The 23,487-nt window shown below is 39.2% G+C and overlaps 5 protein-coding genes and 1 pseudogene across 8 annotated transcripts in view; 3 read left to right on the forward strand and 3 right to left on the reverse strand.

Annotated features, from left to right (window-relative positions):
* Positions 1 to 114: 114 nt before the first annotated feature.
* On the reverse strand, positions 115 to 3,398 carry LOC126591138 (uncharacterized). Of its 2 annotated transcripts, XM_050256715.1 has the most exons (5): positions 2,839 to 3,398; positions 1,778 to 1,946; positions 1,166 to 1,198; positions 926 to 1,020; positions 115 to 770 (listed from the first exon to the last, which is right to left on the reverse strand). In XM_050256715.1, the coding sequence occupies exons 1-5, from the start codon at positions 3,169 to 3,171 to the stop codon at positions 558 to 560; spliced, it is 843 nt and encodes a 280-aa protein (XP_050112672.1). In that variant the 5' UTR covers positions 3,172 to 3,398; the 3' UTR covers positions 115 to 557. The 2 variants fall into 2 exon arrangements, with proteins under 2 accessions (XP_050112672.1, XP_050112673.1); XM_050256716.1 differs by lacking the exon at positions 1,166 to 1,198 and having other exon boundaries at positions 2,839 to 3,394.
* The window catches only part of LOC126591126 (pumilio homolog 1-like), a 66,132-nt gene continuing 44,033 nt past the window's right edge, over positions 1,389 to 23,487 (reverse strand). Inside the window, exon 9 of the mRNA XM_050256694.1 lies at positions 1,389 to 1,424. Coding sequence (XP_050112651.1) covers positions 1,404 to 1,424 — 21 coding nt within the window. The 3' untranslated portion in view covers positions 1,389 to 1,403. The remainder of the gene's footprint in view (positions 1,425 to 23,487) is intronic.
* Positions 3,742 to 6,422, forward strand: LOC126591134 (pentatricopeptide repeat-containing protein At5g59600). The gene has a single exon (XM_050256707.1). The coding sequence runs from the start codon at positions 4,248 to 4,250 to the stop codon at positions 5,892 to 5,894; it is 1,647 nt and encodes a 548-aa protein (XP_050112664.1). The 5' UTR covers positions 3,742 to 4,247; the 3' UTR covers positions 5,895 to 6,422.
* LOC126591137 (transcription factor PCL1-like) lies at positions 6,176 to 9,409 on the reverse strand. 3 transcript variants are annotated; one of them, XM_050256713.1, is made up of 2 exons: positions 8,133 to 9,409; positions 6,176 to 6,386 (listed from the first exon to the last, which is right to left on the reverse strand). In XM_050256713.1, the coding sequence occupies exon 1, from the start codon at positions 9,145 to 9,147 to the stop codon at positions 8,158 to 8,160; it is 990 nt and encodes a 329-aa protein (XP_050112670.1). In that variant the 5' UTR covers positions 9,148 to 9,409; the 3' UTR covers positions 6,176 to 6,386; positions 8,133 to 8,157. The 3 variants fall into 3 exon arrangements, with proteins under 3 accessions (XP_050112670.1, XP_050112671.1, XP_050112669.1); XM_050256714.1 differs by lacking the exon at positions 6,176 to 6,386 and adding an exon at positions 6,942 to 7,278; XM_050256712.1 differs by lacking the exon at positions 6,176 to 6,386 and adding an exon at positions 6,942 to 7,284.
* LOC126591141 (RHOMBOID-like protein 1) lies at positions 12,626 to 16,705 on the forward strand (annotated as a pseudogene).
* Positions 17,530 to 21,070, forward strand: LOC126591128 (probable LRR receptor-like serine/threonine-protein kinase At3g47570). The gene is made up of 2 exons (XM_050256699.1): positions 17,530 to 20,392; positions 20,510 to 21,070. The coding sequence occupies exons 1-2, from the start codon at positions 17,674 to 17,676 to the stop codon at positions 20,875 to 20,877; spliced, it is 3,087 nt and encodes a 1,028-aa protein (XP_050112656.1). The 5' UTR covers positions 17,530 to 17,673; the 3' UTR covers positions 20,878 to 21,070.

Below are 23,487 nucleotides of genomic sequence, written 5' to 3' on the forward strand. Positions count from 1 at the left end.
TCAATGCCGCTCCCCCTATCGGTTTTGTTTTCCCTACCAGTTCCCTGTACCGGCACGCACAATAAGCTGCATTTAATACATACACGTCGAGTATGCTTGTCGCACAAGAAACACTTATTGTTCAAACGGTGTTGCAAACGAAAACAACTCCATTTGATTCTCATCCATCTTTGTTGATTGTTTTACATCATATAATCTCATCACAAGCTCCAAACAGAAGCCCTAAAGTCTCTAAACACTAAGGACTCGAATCGTACTCTCTATCAACTATACCCTTTGATGAAGTAACTTGACTTCGAAAAACAAAAACGAAATAATTTCCCAAAGTTTTAGTTGGGAATCGCAATCCTTCCATCGGTGTGGTTCAGCGTGCGCATCTTCATTCCCGCCTTTACACTTCCAGTCTCCCTCTACCATACAACAAACACCCCATCGATCGATCTCTCCTTTTTCCTTCTCTCAACTTTTTGCTTTCCACTAAAGTGCAGTAATATGAATAAGGCTTCACCTTATATGCTTCCAACAAAGCATTGACGTGGTGAAGCCGTGTTTCTGTGCTACAATCCCAATTCCTTTTTTAACTGAGCAAGAGTAGCTTCTATCTCATCGATATTATCCTCGATGCTGCTCTCCTTAACAGCTTTGTCTTGACCAACATTTTCTGTTCTCTGTTTCCCAGAGCTGCCTTCATCATTGTTATTTGCTCCATCTTCTGGATCCGTTATGTTTAGTTCTTTCTCGAGAAATTCCACAAATTCTTCTCCAATCTCCTGCAAAGTGTAAATACAGATGATAAGTGAGGTTTCCTTGGTAAACATTCTCATTGAATCACTAGTATCTGTGAGCCATAATTCTATATGGCGATGAAGATGGTTTAACTGAATTGCTTTTTCAGGCAGGTAGTGGGAACTTAAGGTAATCTCACCCCCAATTCCTCCCATAGACTCTTTGGCTTTCCCTGTGACGAAGCACTTGCTTCCCAGTTCTTGAATTCTTCTTGGATATCTTTAAAGAAGTCCTCTGCAATACCGAAAAAGACTTATGACACTGCTATAATAACAACTGCAATAAAACGGATACAAAAACGGATGCTTGCTGAGATTTGAGGACAATGCAACGCAAACATTATGGCCTGTATGATGTCTCACAGAGAGGACAAATCTACCTATTGTTATTTGAACATCCCTCAAAAAATGACCTGCACAATGAAGGGCTTAAGAATAAGAACATGCTAAAATATACCTAAATATAGATTGGTCCAATCTTGTCTTTTGGTCTATCTTAGACACACTCAGCAGTGTCCGAAGACAACAGTTATACGGATAAAGGTCGTACCCAGTGCACAAGGCTCCCGCTTTACGCAGGGTCTGGGAGAGGTGAATGTCGGCTAGCCTTACCCCCATTTATGGAGAGGCTGCTCCCAAGTCTCGAACCCGAGACCTACCGCTCATGGGCGAAGGCACTTGCCATCGCACCAAGTGCGACCTCTACAACAGTTATACGGATAATCAGTTGAAATTTGAACGGTGAACAGGACCAAAATATCCTTCTAGTGAAGGCCTGATTAACTGCATGTTGCATTCTTACTTGTCAAAAAAAAAGTAAAACAAAATTTTGATGGCTGATACTGCCGTGTCACAGGCAGCATGACATCGTCCTATGGATTATCAGACATGCTTCGAGAAAAACATATTTAGCATTGGACTATATTGATTCATAGTGAAAGAAGTTCTGTAAAACGGTAGAGAGTCCATGTGCAAGTTTACTAGGTTCTTACCAAATCCGTAAAACTCTTCTTCATCTTGAGACTTCTTGCTCTGGTTTCTTTGAGAAGAGGAGTAGGAATAGTCAGATCCAAAATTAGAGTCGTATTTTCCCCGAGATTTAGAACTCAGCAATGTATTGTAGGCATGCTTAATCCGCATAAATTTCTCCTGCGCATTTGCCTGTACAAACACAGAAGTTAGTACTAGTGAAACCATTGCTAAGCACTCTAGATAGAAGGGATGAGCTAAAAAACAGATTCAAAACATATCCACTACACCACCAGGCAATGCAAACTACAAAGGGAAGCAATTGGAGATTTGGAAGAGCGTAAATCGCACTTCACAGTTTAGCACACAACATAATGTGCCTACACAGTTGGCTTGGTGCCACTAATCACAAAATACAATTCGGGTAGCAGCATATCCTAGGATCATCTGTTTGAAGTTAGGTGGAATCATTTCGAGATTGTTGTCTACACAGTCTGTTAGAATAGAATCCTTAACACCAGAATCTTCTTCTCCGTAGTTATTGTTCTACATGGTATCAGCTAAAAATCGGTCCAAGGGTTCAAGGAGTCATAATTCAACACAATCCCTCCCAGTGAGAGAACGTTCCTCTCACAATAAGCCTGCGGTTTTCGCCCCGACAAGGCAACAAGGGTGATACACACAGAATGTGTCATTCTGCATAAATTTTCTCTAATCTAGAAACATCATAATAGTCAGTTATGACTTATGAAAGATCCTTAATTTCTCCAAATGGGTAACTAAAAAATAACATACTGTTTTCTGCAATTAGGTAACTAAACAATAACATAGTTTATAACCAAACTCCAAAAAAATTGGAAATGAATCCTCCAATGAATTGGCATCCTTTAAACTTGGCAAGCAAAGATTTAAAGAACACAAAATCAAATTAAACACCTAAAAATTATATCATCCAAAAAATAAATTAGGGAAAAACAAAACTATCCAGAAATTAAAATCCTTTAATTTGCAGCTAAAGCAGTAGCAATTCCACAACTAGACAAAAATGTAAATTATGGGTTTGAATGTATAAGCTGTTAATTACCTCTTTATTAACATCGGGGTGATACTTAAGAGCAAGTTTCCGGTAAGCCCTTTTGATCTCGACATCCGTTGCGGAAGGAGACACACCCAGAACCTGGTAAGGAGACTCTCTGCGACTCGCTCTCAAGACGGTGGCAAAACGCCGCCGCTCCGGTTTCAAATTCAAGAAACTGGTTACAGGTTTCGATGCGTGTCTGAAAATGGGTTTCGAAGATTCGGGTCCGGTTTGCAAGAAAAGCAGAGATCTTGAAGAAGAAGAAGAAGCGGAAGGAGGGAGGTTGAAGAAACAGAGGGTGCATGGAGGAGTTAGAGGCAGAAAAGCCAATCCATGCATTGTTCGTCGGGGGTTAATTTGTGACAAATTTGGTAATCACTTTCATGTCCCTGAGAAGATTGCGGTTGAGAAAATGCGGAGCTCTGGAAGTTTCGTTGGTGGCTCTGTTTTGAGCTGCCAAAGTTCTGGAGAGAAATGGATGGAAGGTAAATCGACGGCCAAGATTTTGGATCATTTGTTTGGAAAGTTTGATTTCATGTGGACCGACTCTTTCTATTTTTGGATGGATTATTACAAACTAGATAAACGCGTTGTCCTCGAAAAAATTGAAATGAGTAACATTTGGGATTTGGATCCTCTCCGGACGATGATCGTTCATCAAAGATTGTGTGATCACGATTAAATAATTTTTATATTTTTAAAAATAAAATAGTTTTGTTTTACGTGAAAAACATTTAATGATGATTGCATGATCTTTGATGAACGATCATTGTGTATTGATCGCTGGGATCCCAAAAAGGGATAGGGAGAGGATCCAAACCCTAATATTTGTTTTATTTTTCGGCTTTACTCAGTGTAGGTTAGTACTTGTCTTTTTATCCTTTTGGGTGACAGTTGTTTTTTTTGTTCTTTTTTTCTTTTTGTTTTGTCAAATAGAAATTTTCATTAATTTATAAAAAGTTTACACGAAATATAAAGTTCAATGCAATTCAAATACAAGCATAGTTCATAAGAAAATACAACATACCGGCCTAGAAAGAGCAAGCCCACAACAACAAAAATTCTAGATATGCTACCTCCATCACAGTAGCTACACTATCATCGCCAATCCACCACTAGCACCAAGAGAAAAAACCACGAACAAGCTAGATGAACAAAAAATGAGGATGAGCGAGCCACCCGCGCAAAAAGCGTTCCCATAATCCTACCAACCTACCAAAAAGTGCAAAAAAACACTTTTAACAACTACTTAACACCAAAGTGCACTGCCAAGAAGAGACACGCGATTGACCGAGGGCCAAAAATTACTTAACATGTACATGTGCGGATGTAGCGTTCACTTCAATCTTATTATATTGGGAGTTTTAATATAACGGTGGTTTGGTTCTTTCCCGCGCTTAACAGTTGCTGCTCCAATGTTAATGCGCATGTTCAAAGTCCAAGCACTCCCATCGGCTCAGCTGAGCAACCGCATCTTCCACCGTCCAGTTCAATCCTCACCGGATTTCTACACAAATCTGTTCGAAATCTACGCTCGTGACCGACAGTTGCACTCTGCAAGAGCACTCCACGCCCATTTGATCACCAATGGCTTGGCCAGTTTGACCCGTTTTGCCTCCAATCTCATAGCTTTGTATGTTTCTTGTGGCCAAATAGTCCATGCCCGCAAACTGTTTGACAAAATTCCCCAGACGAATATCCGCCGCTGGTTTGCTCTCATCGGAGCCTGTGCTCGTTGTGGGTTTTATCAGCAGGCAATGGGTGTGTTCTGTGAGATGCAGAGAGAGGGTTTAAGGCCGAACAAGATTGTTATTCCCAGTGTTTTGAAAGCCTGTGGGCACCTCCCGGATGTTAAAACCGGTGAGAAACTTCACGCTGTGGTGCTCCGGTTCTCGTTTGAATTTGATGTTTTCGTTAGTAGTGCTCTCGTTGATATGTACGCGAAGAACGGGTGTGTAGAGAAGGCGCATTGGGTGTTTGATATGATGGTGGAGAAAGATTTGGTGGCTTTGAATGCTATGGTTTCTGGGTTTGCTCAACATGGGTTGGCTAGAGAAGCATTGTGTTTGGTGAAGAAAATGCAGCTGGAGGGGATAAAGCCTAATTTGATAACTTGGAACAGTTTGGTTGCTGGGTTTTCGCAGAAGGGTGACGAAGCGATGGCATCTAAGCTTTTTAAGATGATGCGCGATAATGGAATCGATCCTGATGTGGTATCTTGGACTTCAATTATATCCGGGTGTGTGCAGAATTTTCAGAACGATAAGGCTTTTCGAACATTTAAGCAAATGTTGGGTCATGGATTGTATCCAACTTCGAATACAATTAGTAGCCTCTTGCCTGCCTGTGCGTGTGTGACAAATGTGAAGTCCGGAAAGGAGATTCATGCTTACGCTTTGGTGATAGGAGTCGAACAAGATGTGTATGTTCGGAGTGCTCTTGTTGACATGTATGCAAAATGCGGATTCATATTTGAAGCAAGGGCATTGTTTTGTAAGATGTCTGAAAGGAACACGGTAACATGGAATTCGATGATTTTTGGATACGCTAATCATGGATATTGCAACGAAGCAATTGAGCTTTTCAACCAGATGAAGCTGGAAGACGATAAGAAACTCGATTACCTGACTTTCATAGCAGTTCTCACAGCTTGCTGTCATGCTGGAATGATTGAACTTGGAGAAAGCTTGTTCAATCTGATGCAGGAAGAGTATGGAATTGTGCCAAGACTGGAACATTATGCATGCATGGTTGATCTTCTAGGTCGAGCAGGGAAACTCACCGAGGCGTATGATATGATTAAGGCAATGCCGATGGAGCCAGATTTGTTCGTATGGGGAGCGTTATTAGGAGCATGTCGGAATCATGGGAATATAGATCTTGCTGAAGTAGCTGCAAGGCATTTGTCGGAGGTAGAGCCGGAGAGTGCAGGAAACAGTTTGCTACTGTCAAGTCTATATGCTGGTTCTGGCAATTGGGGGAACGTTGCAAGGTTGAAGAAAATGATGAAGAGAAACAAGTTGGGGAAACTTCCGGGATGCAGTTGGATGGAAACCGCCTGATACATGAAGAGGCCTTTGAAGGAAGATTTTGAAGAAATTCTAAGGCGAGTCATCGAAATTAATTCCGGAGTCCTTTCATCACACATTCTTTGCCGGAGCTATGTTGAAATTTTCGTTTTAAGGATTCTTCCGGGAATTGGATTGCAGGCTTCACTTCTAATCTTGGCATAAGAGAAGTTATTGTGCCAACAAATCTTCCTTCGCTTTTCGTTCTCACTCAACGCCATTTTTCTTCAGTGAATCGAAGTACGCTGCTGACGGTCTTCCTAGTTTAGGTCATGTTAGAGAGTTCAAATAAATACTATTGATCATGAAAACAAATACATGTTCTCACCCATGTAGAGTACGAATTATTTCAGTCGACAACATAACTTTAACAAGGAATAGTTATAATCGCTCTACGCCACCGTTGGTAGGTATCTGCTATTTTGCTGCCGGTGTAAAGGCCGCCCGCTTTATCTGGTGAAGTCTCTCTAGTTATCTTTGAACAATCTGCAAATGATGAGTATAATCGTACAATAACATCAATTTCAAGTCCAAGAAGAAAAAAGATCATAACCTACACGTACAATACAAAGAATCCATGTACCCCGAATGAACTACAAGTACTGGTATGCGATACATACCCGAGCTTTAACTGAGAGAAACAAAAGGTATTACAAAACGACAATTACGATACTACTATAGCAAAAGAGAGGAAGGTAGAATGTATCTGATCCACTGAGGTATAAGACATTTTCACCAAGTGTTTGCCCATGTTCTTTAGATCACCTACATCCATCCCTGTTCATCCTCTAGCTACAAAAAAATGGCAATTTGCTCTAGCAATACTAAAGAACGCACAAATAGCTCTTGCTGATTAGAAACGAACCTTACAAAGGGGCTTGTTCCCACAACAATCTGTACAGGGAAATCGTAGTTATAAAATTAATGTTATACCAAATGAAATTTGTAGTTACGTAAAGTCGTAAGCACTAGGGAATATGCATACGTGACAAAGGAGATGAAAGGGTGATAAAAGCATTCAACCCAGGATTGAAGGACAGGTAACAGATAATTGCTATATCTTTATTGACTTCTTTCCATTGAATCTGGAAAGAAAAGGCTTAACACCTTTTTGATACAAAATGAATATACAAACTAAGAACAGATCAGGTATGTGTGCTCGATGCCTGGGTGTCAACAATGTAGACTAGGAACGGAGTATACATGTAATGAGGGAAGCCTTGCTACATTGGCTATTGATTCAAAACCCATATGCCTCTAAAGTGTCTCCACATTATTCCTAAGAACCCTTCCCGTGCCTGTCAGGTTCGGGATTACCAATCAAGCAAGCTTACAGGTTGAGTTCGAAGAGTTAGCTTTAACCAACTTGCTGAAACTTCTGAATCTACACAAAAACATACATTAAATAATTGGAAATTCCGCAGCAGTTATCAATAGTAAACTGCATCATAAGTAATGGTATTGACAACAAACCCCAAAGCTGCTATAATGCCTCGCTAAAGATATACAAGCCTTGAAGCTGTAACTGCTAAAGATATACAAGCCTTGAAGCTGTAACTCCATTACATAAACAACCATAATATGTATAGGATAAACGCTTATTTCTCAAACAATTGACAAATGAAATGGATGAGACCAAAACACGCCGAATGATATCAAATGAAAAACACCATTTCAAGCACAATGAAGTGCAAGGTATTACTTCAATCCTTCTCTTCCGAAAGGCATAAACTTAATTGCCGTGAGACGACATTCTAAGTCCAGAAGGGTGTGGAAACGGATTTAAACTTCAGTAAGGAAACTCTATCGCCATTCAAAACTTACGATGACAACCAAAACAAGGTACTGACTCCATTCTGCACCTGAAGATTATAACTTCGGGGCAAAAACTAGTCAGGAAGTGCCTAGTTCCCAATATGACCAGCTATTTTGGGTTTATAGCAGCAAATTCACTATGCATTTTTAAGAAGGAAAATGATTTCCGCACTCCCGTTTCTACTTTTACACTCCTCCCTATTTTTTTTGTCCCCTGATTCTGCTTGATTTATTCAATCAAGCTAGGCAGGAGAAAAGAGGAGTGCGAAAATCATTTAATCAAAACCCGTAGGTTTCAATTAATGAGGCCTAACATAATAAGGCAAACAACAACCAGTCAATTAAGATAAGCAAACGATACAATCAAATCCGCAAAGTGAACAAAATACAGTGCATAAGCTCAAGAGGGTCACTCACCTCAACTTTAATGTGTAAAGATTTCTCATTTGTCATTCGAAGCAGCATGTTGGTACGAAACCATCGAACCCATGTTGTAACGGTGCGACTCGAACCCATGGTACCCACCGCCGTGAACCCCCGCACCGCCGGGCATGCTCATGTGCCCATGCCCGTGGCTCAACCCAAGAACCGGCATCTGCATCATCCCGGGAGGCGGGTACGGCATCGGAAACGAAAACTGCCCATTTCCGTGACCGTGGCTCTGCCCCGAACCCGCCGGACCGGACCCCCCGCCGCAGTCGCCGCCAGACTCGTGGTGCAAGCTCTGCGGGACAGGCGTGGTGGCGAAAAGCTGGTCCGACGAGGAGGGCCCCACGTCGCCGGATAACCCTTGCATCCTCTTCAAGTAGAGGCGGTACTTCTGCAAGTGGCTCGCGACATTTTCGCGGGTCAATCCCTCGACGTTCATCATCTGCATAATCGTCTTGGGCACCGCGTTCTTGATCCCCAGGTGGGCCACCACGTCCACGAACCGCTTGTGCAGCTGCGGGGTCCACACCAGCCGCGGCCGCTTCAGAGTCCGCGCTGACGTGTCATCCGGCGATAAATTCTCGGTCCTCAGCGTCGAATCCGCCTCCTCTGTACTGCAATCGACCTTCCGCGACTTTCTCGAATCGGATCCGTACCGCTCGCCGCTCTCGTCCACCTCCACGATCATCGGCTCCACGTCGTCGCTGCGGTTCTCGTCGAACGACTTGTAGTTCGACGAGAAGCCCTGGGAGTGGGCGCCGCCGCGGAGCGTCGAGACCGTCTTCTGCGACGCGCGGTTGACGTCGACCGCCGTGCGGGAGGGCTCCGGCGAGATGCTGAAGGCCGAGGCTAATTCGATCGGAATCAACGCCTGAGATAAGGGAGTCAGGTCGTCGGCGCTCGGCAGCCCCGTCTCCCACTCGGAAACTCGCGCCTCATCGTCTCCGTCGTCGCCGCCGCTGCCACCGCCTTCGTACTCACTCATCCTCACCTCCTCACCCATTGCAAACAGCTCAAGCTCTCTCTCTCTTTTTCTTTTTTTTAATTTTTCATTTTTTTGGTTGCTTTTTTTGGACTTTTGTCATCGAATTGTTCGGGTCGGGATCGGATCGGATTGGGAGAAAAACGAAGACCAATTGAGAAGAAGAAGAAGTAGATTGGAGAATTCGGGAGATCCGGAGGACTGTTTGGCAAGTCAGAAAACGGGGGAAAATTATAGAAAGTTTTCTTTTCCTTTTTCCTATCCTTTTCTTTTTCTTTTTATTTTTTTCTGCGCTTTGTGGTAGAAAAAGTGCAATATCTGATTCCATCTCGCGCCGACGTGGACGACTAAGCCAGATATTTTTTATCTTCTAAATATCTCTTCATTTTCTTTTACTTCTTTTACTTATTGATATCTTTATAAATTCAGCATGGTCTGCCGCCAACATCATAAATATGATCTTAATGTAATCAATTACTATTATATATTGTCTTTCATCACAAAAAAACTCAGTAATATTAGGGTTAGAATATCTTTTATGTGAGTTATATTATATTTTTGTCATATGTTCAGTGTAAAATCTATACTCCAACACGTCTCTCACAAATGATCCTACACAAGGGTTGCAAGGAAAAACATTTCTCACATTTGAAATTGATCAAGTTATTATACCAGAGTTAACGTTAATTTTTTCAAGAGCTTGGTCGTCGGTTAGCATTTAATATCTAGAGCCAACACCAATCTTTTCGAAGCCCCCAGTCATTCAGTGGCTTTAAGTTAGAGCTAGCACATCTTTTCGAAAGTCTAACTTCAAAAAGTATAACCCAACATGATTCACAAACATTACTGATATTATCCTAACATGACAATCTTTTGCTAGGTGGAATAACTTTATTGATGTCTCCGTTTCTATAGATATTTTATCACAAAATACCTTGATGATACCCTACAAACACACATTCATCAATCCCTGCTCACTTGATCTCTTGACACGTGTCATGATTGGCAATCGAACGGTGTGTTTTATCAGAAACTGAAATTACTGGAATGGCCCTGGCGTTTGAGGAAATGAGAGCTGTGTCGTGTGATAAGATAAGGCCAAGCAAGCAATGCTTTTATTGGGGCATTTTGGTAATTGAGTATGAACAGTTTGAAAAGAACCAACTTTGCAATTGGGTCCTTTTTGTATCTTTTTAAAATCCGGTGGACCAATGGGAAAGGGGAGATATTGGTGAACAGCTGTACTTTTTGGCAAGTGTCGAGGCTGATGGTGATGACGGCATAACTTTACAAAGCACACGATTTCAATGCTTAATCGTACGTCGGACAAAAAACTACTAATAAGGAAACTGATTCAATGTACCATTGACACCATTTAATCATGTACTCGAGATTTTGATTAAATTTGAATTGGGATTACAACTTTTAGTTCTAGCTTGAAAACTCGAGTAGATTTGAGCAAAATTTAACTCACTGAACTCCTGAATTTGATCATATTGATAATTTGTCAGCTTAAACAAAACTCCTTCATTCGTAATACAAGTTTGAGTTGAATTCTGGCAAAGTTAAGACTAATTCTCGTTCAAAATATGTTATGCTTAGTTTCCATTCAAAGTAAATTATGTGCCAAGCACATGAGTTGTGTTTAGGGTTATTTCTGTAATTTTAACACCTCACTTCTTTCTATTAAGTTGCATTCGATCAAAATAATTATAGGGTTTCTAAAGCCACAAAAAGGGACTGATATGTGGTCTCAGAGTTTTCGTTCAAAAAGGAGAACGACGACATGTGTGTGTGTTTTGAATTGAAGATGGCTCAAGAATAGAGTCACTGCAAACCCTCCAATCTATATGATATAGTTGGATGAAATTATTTATTATGGTTGTCTACGACAATGAGAAATTTGATTCTTCTAGTTGTAGCTAGTCTCGTTTTCTATGTTTATTTGCATTCTTATTTGATGGAATGGCGTTTTACCATGAGATTGAATGGTTTTTTATTTGGTTCTTCGTTCATTTTGAACTAGAAAATTTGCCCGCACTTTGCTGCAGGTTTTGAAATCATTATCTACAACATGCATGAATAATTTCCATAGAAAGTAACTAAAAAGACGGTCTAGCACCTAAAAACCAATAAAGTGAAACTTTGCTTGCTATATATGGATATACATGCTATAAGAAACCATTCATATTCAGTTCTAGGGACAATATTGCTTTTCTTGAGTCCCTTTTGAATGGTATTTCTTGTGGCTTTGGATCGACAATAATACTTACATACAAAAGATTACGAAACATTGTTTTATTTACTTGAAGAAGAATGACAAAATATTGTTTTACTTAGTTACCTTTCTGAAAATTAGAATGACACTGAAAATGCTTATGCTATTCAAATATCGTATGCCAGATTGAAATCGAAAAACTAAACTTTGAATTCAAAACTATTCACATGTGGAATAAATTGAAATGCCGCAAAATATTATCATGATCCAATTGTATATGGAAAATGTCTGACAGTAATCCATGCCTTTCTCAAAAATAGGTCATTTAGCGTTGAGCACCAAGTAATAGCCTTTAATATCAGAGAAAATATCTACCAAGAAAAGAAATTAAAATATTAGGCATATGAGTGCAAGCTTACAGAAACTTTGTTTTTGTACACTTTATTCTCCCTTCAATGACAGTTTGTTTCTTATCCAGAAAAATAAAATGAGAAAGTCACATGTGCAAAATACTAATCCCATGGTCTAAAGCTAATTGAGTTTTTAAGTGTAAAATCCCCAATTTCATTGCATTTGGATTGATCACAGTTCATGATTTAAACTTGATATCTCCTTGTGCATTTTGGGAACTTGACAACTTAAAGAAGTGCTCATAAAAGCAAATTACACAATATCTACTAAAAATTTAGAAGGGACTCAATTAGTCAACAAATAGGTGCCTCACACTTAAACATTAAAGACCAAAGAGAGAAAACCAAGCCAAACTCTTTAATATTCGTTGACACACATGTTGCATTGGCTCAATTGAATGTATAACGCATAATTGGATACAACAATTCGAACAATTGTTAGAGATTGACATAAGCCTCCAAACGGTTTAAATTTGGGCGCCCCACAGCTGTTGGATTTTCAACAATTTGTTGATCCGGACCATTAAATTTCAAACGATAAAAGAAATTTAAAAAGATGATGTGTCACGTAGCACTTTGTGACGCATTTGATATTAAAAAGTTGAAAAATTCAACGGCTAGGAATAATTTCACGGTAAAAAAGCCAAAAATTATTAAAAAAAGGTACAACAAATAAAAAATCTTAAAAATTTACAAAGTTCACGCTTAAACAAAATTCTAAGCAGATATCATTAATGGATAATGACACGTGGCGGGATGAAGGTGGTCGAAAATCTCATTGCCTCTCCTTTCAACCCTTCTAGGAAAACCCACTTCTTGGGCCGTCTTCAACCACGTAAAGCTTCACTCTTTTGTTAGTTTCTGTGTTTAAATTTGTTGGGGTTTGCAGTTTTGCATTGAAATTGGTGTTTTGGGATTTGTTGGGTGCTCGCATGTGGAAGTTTGGAAAATTTTAGTTGTGGATTGTGGGGAACTGACGCAGTGGCAGTCCTATTTCATGTAAGTTGCTTTCGTTTGTGTGTTTTTGGTGAAATTATGATGAGGAGGGTTGGATAGTTGGACTGGTTTTTTTTTTTTTTTTTTTGTGAAATTAGAATGGGATCAATCAAGGTTGAGACCTTTTTAGGAAAGAGTAATTGTGAAAGTTATGTTTTTACAAATTTTTTTGGCAAATTTTGTGACTTGGTGGATTTGGAATTTTGGTTATATTAGATATGTGTGTAAAGAAAATAGTTGAACTGCATGAAGCTTGATGTAATTCTGCTTTTAATCAATGTTGGACTTGGGAAACCTAGTGAATACAGAAGCGAACCTACGATTAATTGAGAAACTTAAAGGAGCTTGAGGGGCAATGAAGGTTTTAGGTATTTAGTGACATTCAGGCAATGCTTAATGTCTATTTGATGTCGGCGTATCGGAAATGCTTGAACAAAGAAGAAAGGTGCTCGAAGAGCTGCAGTAGTTAACTACTTGGTTTGATTAGATTGCTATGTTAATCAAACTGTCCCCTGTAGTATGTTATAAGGTTAAAGTTTTACATTAGTGTTCTTTAGCGACTTGGTTTCAAAATTTTCGTTCGACTTTCCTTGGTCTGTGAGGCCAATGGTAGAATGATCATGGAAAAATGAAATTGTTCTGTCTTAATATCTCTGGTAAGAGCGGGTATGCATTCTTAAAGGACTTGTTTGTCATTCTTTTAGGCCGTTTAATGTGCTCATTTCAGTATGCATCATCCAAAGTCTTTAACTGCTAAAACTAGCACTACAAGGGCCAGGGAGCTATCATCTGTTTGTAAATAAGAGCTATAGACATGCCCTATAAGGGTCAATAGGTCTCAGTTGCATATAAATTGTTTCTCATGTGTTTTCATCCTGAAGGTTAGAGAAGATGGGTGCTCTAGACGCGCAGAGAGTGGTTCATCAACACCAGGGATGGCGGCTGATCTCATGTATGTGGTTACATGCTGGAGTTTTCCATGTGCTTGCCAATATGTTGAGTCTTGTATTCATTGGAATTCGGCTTGAGCAAGAATTTGGTTTTGGTATGCATCTGGAATTTTGGCTTCATGTATGTTATCATGCATGTATAGCCACATCCATAAATGTTTGTAGTAAAAGATAAAGCACACGACATAAATTGTAGAATAATAAATTAGTTACCAAGTGCAAAACTTCTTTCATAAATCTAGAAGAGAAACACTTTCCGGATGGCTTTAGCTACCTTGCGATTAATCTACAGAGGATTTCTATCCATTTGTTTATTGAATTGTAATCCTAGAGTAGTTGTCATGTAGTGCTGGTTGTATTATAACTTACACCAGTATGTTGCTAGGTTTGATGGAAACAAGAGGACGTTTTATTCAGCGGTGAGCAAAGAAAAGAGTTTATACATCGAAGATGGGGTTCAAACTTTAGTTTTAGACATAGTATTCAATTTTACAGAATAAAATTGCTTGAAACAGAAGCTGAGAGATTATTTCAGTTTTCCATCACATCTGTGGGAACAAGGATTGTTTTGGATATCCTGTACATGTAGACATGACGCCTCACTTTGAAATGTTTCGAGATGCCGTCTATTTGAAAAGATTGAAAAAATAATAGTTTGATGCTGATCTACATCTGTACATCATGTACAGTTGTTTTGATGAACTGTTTTTAACTAATTGGTTTGAAATTCTAATGTTTTCTGATTTGTTCATCTGCAGTTCGAATTGGTTTCCTATATCTCACGCCTGGTTTGGGTGGGGTTTGCTTTCAGCTCTTTTTATTCAATATGGTATTTCTGTTGGTGCTTCTGGTGCACTTTTTGGTTTAGTAGGAAGCATGCTTTCAGAGCTCATATCAAATTGGACAATGTATGTAAATAAGGTAAATAAAGTTTCTGTATACTCAATGATGCACCTCTTTATAGTATGTGCTCGACCCTTTCATCGTACACTTTCAGGTTTCTATCCACAGTTAGTAGCATTGCTTACTCTCCTTTTCATCATCATAATAAACTTAGCAGTGGGAATTCTACCACACGTGGACAACTTTGCCCATATTGGAGGATTTGTCTCCGGATTTCTTCTTGGATTTTTGTTTTTGATCCGCTCCCAGTTTAAATGGCTTACCCAATGGAATGCTCCCCCTGGGCGTGTTAGTACTCCAGTTAAATCTAAACACAATACGTATCAATATGTATTGTGGGTCCTTTCTTTGATACTATTGATTGTTGGGTAAGCTCCTCCTCGATATCTGATTTAATTTTTTGACTTCATGAACCTAATCGATTCTGCATGAGAATCTGGTAGCCATAGTTGGTGCGTGCACATTTTTTTTTTCTAATCAGAGAACTGGATTTTGTGTAGATATGTAGATATCATGTGTCCTGTAATATGTCTTCATTATTGTCATTGCGAATACTCTCTGTACCTGCTTGTTTCTGCTGATCAGAATGGTTTGGAGGAGGCATTGTGTTATCGCTGTTCTTTGTGTAGTACTAATTGGTCACTTTGTTGATAGCGGCTTCTACTTTGTTGTTTTGGGTTGTATGTGTTGGCAGGTTGTTGTTTTGTTATTGGAAATAAAAGTTCATTTTCCTCGTATCTACGTAGTATCAGAATATGCAGGCATTTTTTAACAGTCGTCATGTTTTTTACAGGTATACTCTTGGCCTGGTTACTCTTTTTCGAGGGGTCAATCTAAACAATCACCGTTCCTAGTGTAATTATTTGAGCAGTGTCCCTACGTCAAAATGGAATTGCAAGTCACAAAATATTTATTGTTTGGTAAATTAACTTCCGCCTTAATATTTGATACGTAGAAGTGCTTGCTTATTAATACGATCATGGTTGCATTTAGTCGTTCTAGTTTGGCATGCCATTTAATCTAATGCCTTCAAAAAACGTAATTTAAGAAATGACTCACAAAATTCTGAGTTAGGAAATTGCTTCTACAATGTACTTTGCTAGTACTATAAATTGGTTTTGTACTGACATATTGTTCTTTATATGAATGTGAGGCTTTGAGAAATATCAAGCATCGAAATCTCGGCAAGATTATAACTGCATGTTCAAGTGTTGATTCTCTTGGTAATGATTTCAAGGCTTTGGTTTATGAGTACATGGAAAAAGGAAGCTTAGAGAAGTGGCTGCATCCACCGACTGATATTGAAGAAGCAAGAGAAGCACCCAAGAGTTTAAATATTTTGCAAAGGTTCAGCATTTCCCTAGATGTTGCTTGTGCTCTCGATTAGTCGATTATCTTCATAATCACTCCGAAACACCGAGTTGTGATCTGAAACCAAGTACTGTTCTTTTGGACAACATGACATGTGTCTGACTTTGATTAGCAAGGTTTCTCTCACAACTGACCAGTATAAAAGCTTCAACAAATCAGACAAGTTCCGCTGGAATAACTGGAACAATTGGTTATGTGGTTTTAGGTAAATATTCACATCCTCTCCACAATATAGTCTTTTTTTTTTAAATTTTGCACAATTCAACTATTTTGTTCTCAGTATGCTAACAATATTTTCTGATGTTTGAATGGCAGAGTATGGTATGGGAAGTGAGGCGTTAATAACTGGTTATGTGGTTTTAGCTAGAGATGTTTACAAGGAAGAGACCCACTAACAACGTGTTTAATGTGGACTTAAACCTTCATGTTACAACTTTCAATCAATGCTCTTGAGTCTTGAGCCCCCATGAAGTTTAAAAATTAAGAAGACTTGATCTCACTAGTAATTGTCACAATTTTTAGAACGGTTGCATCCTACAAGCTTTCTTGCAATGATACTTTAGGGGAACTACGAGAAAATCAGCAATCTCACAATCCGGCCCCTTAGAAAACGTACGGACTTCAAAATTTTCATTCATAGATAAGGTTGCCTTGCTAGTGTAACTTTCATATTAGGTGACATCAGTGTGACTTTTTATGTGACCTAAATATAGGGTTCCATGTATTTGTTTTTTCGTTTTTTATGGTTGCCGAATTTTTCCAGTCCGCTTGTAGAATCAAGGTGCTTTAATGGTCTTGGTCCTTGGCGCACCGAAAGTGCCAGACTAAAGGTCCCAATAGTGGAAGTAAGCTGGTGAAGTCGTCCAAAGAAAAAGCCGAAGTTATTATCATTTACTTGGACTTATTCCTTCACATATTGAATTTTCAAGAACCATAAACTGCGGTATGGGAAGTGAGGCGTTAATAACTGGATATGTCTACAATTTTGGAATTCTCTTGCTAGAGATGTTTACAGGAAAGAGATCCACCAACAACGTGTGTAATGGGGACTTAAACCTTCATGTTACAATTTTCAATCATTGGAGCCCCCCATGAAGTTTAAAAATTAAGAAAGCTTGATCTCACTAGTAACTGTTACAATTTTTAAAAAGGTTGCATCCACAACAAGCTTTCTTGCAATGATATACTTTAGGGGAACTATGAGAAAATCAGCAATCTCACAGTCCAGCCAATCAGAAAACGTAGAGACTTCAAAATTTCCATTCATAACTAGGATCGTCCTGTAAGGTAACTTTCATATTAAGTGACACCAGCGTAATGTTTGATGTGACCAAAATATAGGGTTCCATGTATTTATTTTTTCATTTTTGATGGTTGCCAAATGTTTCCAGTTAGCTTCTGAAGTCAAGGTGCTTTAATGATCTTGGTCCTTGGCGTACCGAAAGCGCCAGACAATAGGTCCTAGTAGTGGAAGTAAGCTAGTGAAGTCGTCTAAAAAAACAAGCCAAAGTTGTTATCATTTACTTGGACTGATTCCTTTTCATATTTGTGTGGTGTAAGTTCCTCCTATGATCCTATCCTTCTATAAATTTCCTTGTCAAGCAACAAATGGAACTCACCAAATTCACAACTCAACACCCATCTCTCTATTTCTTTATGCTTCTCTCTCTAGTTATATATATAGTTAACCAAATCAGGAATGGGGGTTTTGGTTTTGAAATTGATCTTAATATACTTGATGTTCAGTGCAGTGTTCGTTTGCTGTTGGAGCTCCCTGCAATCTGGACTTGGAGGGAATGTGACGGATAGGCTGGCGCTGCTTGCCATCAAAGCTCAAATAAAGCAAGATCTGCATAATTACAACGTGATGAGCTCCTGGAACGAATCCACGCACTTTTGCATGTGGCATGGTGTGACGTGCAGTCAACGACATCGCCAAAGGGTCACTAAGCTGGACCTGCAATCTCAAAATCTGGTAGGGAAACTATCCACAAACATTGGAAATCTAAGTTTTCTAAGGAAGCTGTGGCTGCAAGACAACAACTTCAGTCATGAAATTCCTCCACAAATTGGGAATTTGCATAGATTGCAGGTATTGCGATTAGACGCTAACTCGTTTAGTGGCAGTATTCCACACAATATATCACATTGCTTCAACCTTATCCATGTGAATTTCTCTCGCAACAAGTTGGTGAGTAAAATTCCTTCAGAAATTGGATTGCTCTCGAAACTGCAAACATTTGCATTAGAATATAATAATGTAACGGGACAGGTCCCTCCTTCCTTGGGGAACCTTTCGTCTCTCCAGCGACTAAGTCTTCTTAGTAATAACTTGATGGGAAACATCCCCAGTTCTCTTGGCCAATTGAAAAAATTAACCTTCTTGGGATTGGGGTTAAATCAGTTGTCTGGTAGCATCCCTTCCTCCATTTATAACCTCTCTTCTCTTGTTACATTTTCCATGCCATTTAACCAAATTCAAGGGAGTATTCCATCAGATATTGGCAAAAGTCTTCCTAATCTCAATGTCTTCCACGTCACCTCAAACCAACTCACTGGGTCCATACCTCCCTCAATATCCAATGTCACAAGTTTTGAGACATTTGGAGTTGGGTCTAACAACCTAATCGGACAGGTACCAAATCTCCAAAAGCTTCACAACCTCCTGCTGTTCAACATTCAATATAATAATATTGGAAGCGGTAAAGATGGTGACTTAAGTTTTTTCTCGGACTTGACCAATGCCACGCAGTTACAATGGTTGGTTATTAACAACAACAATTTTGGAGGGACATTGCCCATGTCAATATCCAATCTCTCAACCAAACTTGAATTGTTTTTGGTTGACACTAACCAAATATATGGAAGTATCCCATCTGGGATAGGGAATCTGGTGAGCTTGGAATGGTTGTTTTTGGGGAATAATAGCTTCACAGGTAACATCCCCTCCGACATTGGTAAGCTTTCAAACCTTGGAAAATTAGATATTTTCATGAACAATTTATCAGGAAATATTCCAACTTCTTTAGGAAATTTAACCAGGTTATACAATCTTGCGTTGAATGGAAATTATCTTGAGGGCAGCATTCCTTCAGGTCTGGGGGAATGCCATGGGTTGCAATTGTTGTATCTTTCTGATAACCTCCTAAATGGCACAATACCCATACAAGTTTTTAGACTCCCCTCCTTATCGATTTCTTTGGGCTTGTCTAATAACCTCTTCACAGGTTCCCTCCCCCCGGAGGTTGGGAATTTCCATAGTCTAAGTGAACTGGATCTTTCTGATAACATGTTATCTGGAGAACTCCCCAGTAGCCTTGGTGGTTGTGAGAGTTTAGAAGTCCTGCATTTCCAAGGAAACTTCTTCAACGGGTCCATTCCTTTGTCTATGAGTTCAATGAGAGGGATTCGAGATCTAGACCTTTCTCGCAATAATTTTTCAGGTGAAATTCCACATTTTTTAGAAGGCTTTAGAACCCTAAAGAATCTGAACTTATCATTCAATCAATTTTGGGGAGTGGTACCAAATGGAGGTGTTTTTAAAAATGCGAGTGCTATTTCAGTTGTTGGCAACACTAATCTGTGCAGCCCTGTTGCTAATTTAAAGCTTCCCAAGTGCAAGTCCAAAGAGTCCAACAAACGAAGATTGTCTCGTAACTTGAAACTAATACTCCCTTTAGTATTTGGGCTTACTGTTCTAGGAATAGCCATGGTGTTCTCCTATTTCTTTCTTTGTTCGTCAAGGAAGAAAAGGAAAGAAATTTCATTGAGCACTTTGGGGAACACTATTTTGCAAGTGTCATATGCTGCTCTACTCAAAGCTACTGATGGGTTCTCAGAGGCTAATTTAATTGGTGCTGGTAGTTTTGGGTCTGTGTACAAAGGAGTTCTTGATGAGGATGATAAAGCTCAACTTGTTGCTGTGAAGGTGTTTAACTTGTTACGCCATGGAGCTTCGAGGAGTTTCATAGCCGAATGTGAAGCTTTGAGAAATATTAGGCACCGAAATCTTGTCAAGATTATAACCGTGTGTTCAAGTGTTGATTTTCATGGTAATGATTTCAAGGCTCTAGTTTACGAGTTCATGGACAATGGGAGCTTAGAGGAGTGGCTGCATCCACCTACTGGAATTGAAGAGTTAAGAGACCATGTACCCAAGAAGTTATGTCTTCTTCAGAGGCTAGAAATTGCCATTGGTGTTGCTTGTGCATTGGATTATCTTCATAATCATTGTGAAACGCCAATAGTTCATTGTGATCTCAAGCCAAGCAACGTTCTATTGGACAACGAATTGACTAGTCATGTTTCTGACTTTGGATTAGCAAGGTTTCTCTCACAAGTAACGAGTAATCTTTCAGCAATTCAGAGTCAGACAAGTTCCATTGGAATAAGAGGAACAATTGGTTATGCAGCTCCAGGTATATATATGTTAGATATGTACTTCATAATATTTCCTTTTTTTTTTATTTTGGAGTATTTAATTTACAAAATTCAAACTAAACTATTTATACACAAATATGATGTTTGAATTGTAGAGTATGGCATGGGGAGTGACGTGTCAACGAATGGTGATGTCTACAGCTTTGGCATTCTCTTGTTGGAGATGTTTACAGGGAAGAGACCCACTGACAACATGTTTGGTGATAGCTTGAACCTTCATAATTTTGTCAAGATGGCTCTTCCTGGGCTAATTACTGAGATTGCAGACGCACCACTTCTTGAAGGAGACACGAACGAGAATCCCAATCAATGCAGTGCAAGAATTCATAAAGTTGAGGTGTGCTTGAGTTCAATATTTAGAATTGGAATTGATTGTTCTGCAGAATCCGCAACAGATCGACTACAGAATATCAATGATGTTGTATCTGAACTTCATTCCATCAGGAATACTTTTCTTGGATAGAAACTCTTTTTTATGTGCTTTTATGATAGAGTAATTTTGTGTACTGCCTCTGTAAGTCTAGCTTTTATGTTACCACGGTAGATGTGGAAGTTTGGAATGTAAATAATCACCAATGAGGTTCGTTGTGTGAAGACTGTATTACTACTTCTTGTACTTGGTATTTTTGTGTAGTATTCACATCGATTAAAGTCTAGTTTGTGCCATGAAATTGTTGAATATTCACATTGACAGATTCTAAATTTTTGAAAGATTTATAACCTCAAGACCCTCAACATTCAATAAAATCATCTTGGAATAAAGATGGTGAGTTGAGTTTCCTATCAGACTTGACCACCATCAGTGTAAAGTGTTTTCGAAAATCAAAGTGCTATTTCAATTGTTGACAACACTAGATTCTGCAAGGGAATTCCTAATCTCAAGCTGCCCAATTGCAAGTCTAAAGAGCTCCGAGAAAAGAAGATTAGCTTGTAGCTTGAAATTAATAATCCCTTTAGTATTCGGACTTGCTCTACTTGCAAGTGTCATATGCTAATTTCTCAAAAGCCAATGATCGGTTTTATTCAGCTAATTTGACTGGTGTTGGTAGTCTCGAGTTTGTATACAAAAGGGTTCTTTATACTAACAATAGAGCTCGGCTTGTACTTGTAGATATGAAGGTGTTTAACATGTTAAGTCACGGAGCATCAAAGAGTTTCATATTAAGAATATATTGTAATTAATGTATAATATCGTATTTGTCTAAACTAGAAAAAGCTTTTCCATGTATTGCGGATCACGGCTTTATAGGATTAGAATCAGGATTTGATTCTGCTATTAGTATTTGTATATATATGGGCTACGTAGCCTCTGTTCAATACACAGAAAGTATGCGGCCATATTATTCCTCCATATATTCTTTCTTAATTTGGTATCAATACAGGCTCTTCGATCCACTTCATCAAACCTTAGCAAAATACAAACACCATGACAGACAACTAAACATACAATCCCAACACAAACAATTTGGATTTATCAAATCCATAGTATGTTCATCCTTCAGATCACCCTGGCCATGTACTTGTTTCTGAAAAATTGAATGACACTAATTATTCCTCTTGGAGGAAGTCTATGCTTCATGCCCTACAAGCCAAAAATAAAATTAGGGTCATCGATGGATCCATTAAACCCATTTCAGAGACGAAAAACCAGGTGATTATGCCTTATGAGCACAATGCAACATCATGATCTTATCATGGATTTCAAATTCTTTTTCTATTACTTCCATTAATTTTGTGTTTACTAAGCCATGGATCTTAGATAGAGGAGCTACAGATTATATCATTTGTTGATGCACAAAATCAGTGGGGACTTTGGTACAACAGAAAGTGTTAAGTTTGTGACCTTAGCTAGATTGCTTCGGTCACTAGTATGGATAAGTATGTAAATGGATAGAGATAGGGAAGCAAACACAAGATGTATGTGGTTCACCCAGATTGGCTACGTCCACGGAGTAGAAGAGTTCTCATTAATTGTGAAGGGTTTACACAAGTACATAGGTTCAAGCTCTCCTTTAATGAGTACAAGTGAATGACTTGGTACAAATGACCTTAGGAAATATTGTGAGAGAATGATCTCTATTTATAGAAGAGAGTTTCTAGTTTCATTCTGACATTGACACGTGCCATGTTGTGATTAGCTTCTGATGTTGACATGTGTCGCCCTATGATTGGCTTCTAATGTCAACACGTGTCGCACTATGATTGGCCTCCTGGTTGGAAGGAAACTCTTCTAGGTCCTTGACGGTATAACGTTGACAGGTGCTTAGTAGTTTCGGGATTGGTCAAGTATGGTACAAACAGTGTTCCCCTAAGTTCTCGAGTGAGGGAATCTCCTCGGTTGGGGACTTGCAAGATCCAAACCATTGAGTAATCACGAAACTTCTAAGTACTGAAATGTGGTATCATTTTCACTTGCCTTATCTGTCTCATATGTAGATGTGGCATCTTCTCTGGAATTACTTTTCTTCCATCCAGGGGTGGTATCTTTAACCGATGAAGATGCATAAGGTAATGTATCAATTTCACTTGAAGCTTACTTGTAGTTTCAGGCTTGGTCAAGTGCGATAGAAACCCTATAGTAGGAGTCCCCCAAGTCGCCAAGCCAAGAGATTTACCGAATGAGGTAACAGACAAGGTAAGCAATCAGACTTCCAAGCAAGCAACCTTGATCGAAGGTTTGACTTCGGCTTCCAGTTGATGGTTCTCCTTCTCCTTGTGTCGTAAACAGCAACAAGGATAAGGATAAACAAATGGAGAAGAGATGACATGAGATACTTTTTCTTTTGAAGAAGTAACTTTCCACAAGCTTATTCTTGAACTGGGCTGGAGGGTTTTCTAGTTTCCTCCAGAGTATAAGGCCGACTCAAGAATTTGAGGGTCAAAATAAGTCCATCAAATCTAGAGTACGTTCGACCTCGATGATATAGGATACTTTTGCTGTTGACAAAGTAGTGGATGTATCGGCACGTGTTCTGTTACGCTTGTCTCCACATGCTTCCTTGTATCTTTCTCACTTGCCATATATGTTCCTCAAGCAAATGTGGTATCTTCTTTGGAAGCATAAGATGTTAAA

Source organism: Malus sylvestris, chromosome 11 (genome assembly GCF_916048215.2).
Source record: "Malus sylvestris chromosome 11, drMalSylv7.2, whole genome shotgun sequence".
Taxonomy (NCBI): Eukaryota; Viridiplantae; Streptophyta; class Magnoliopsida; order Rosales; family Rosaceae; genus Malus; species Malus sylvestris.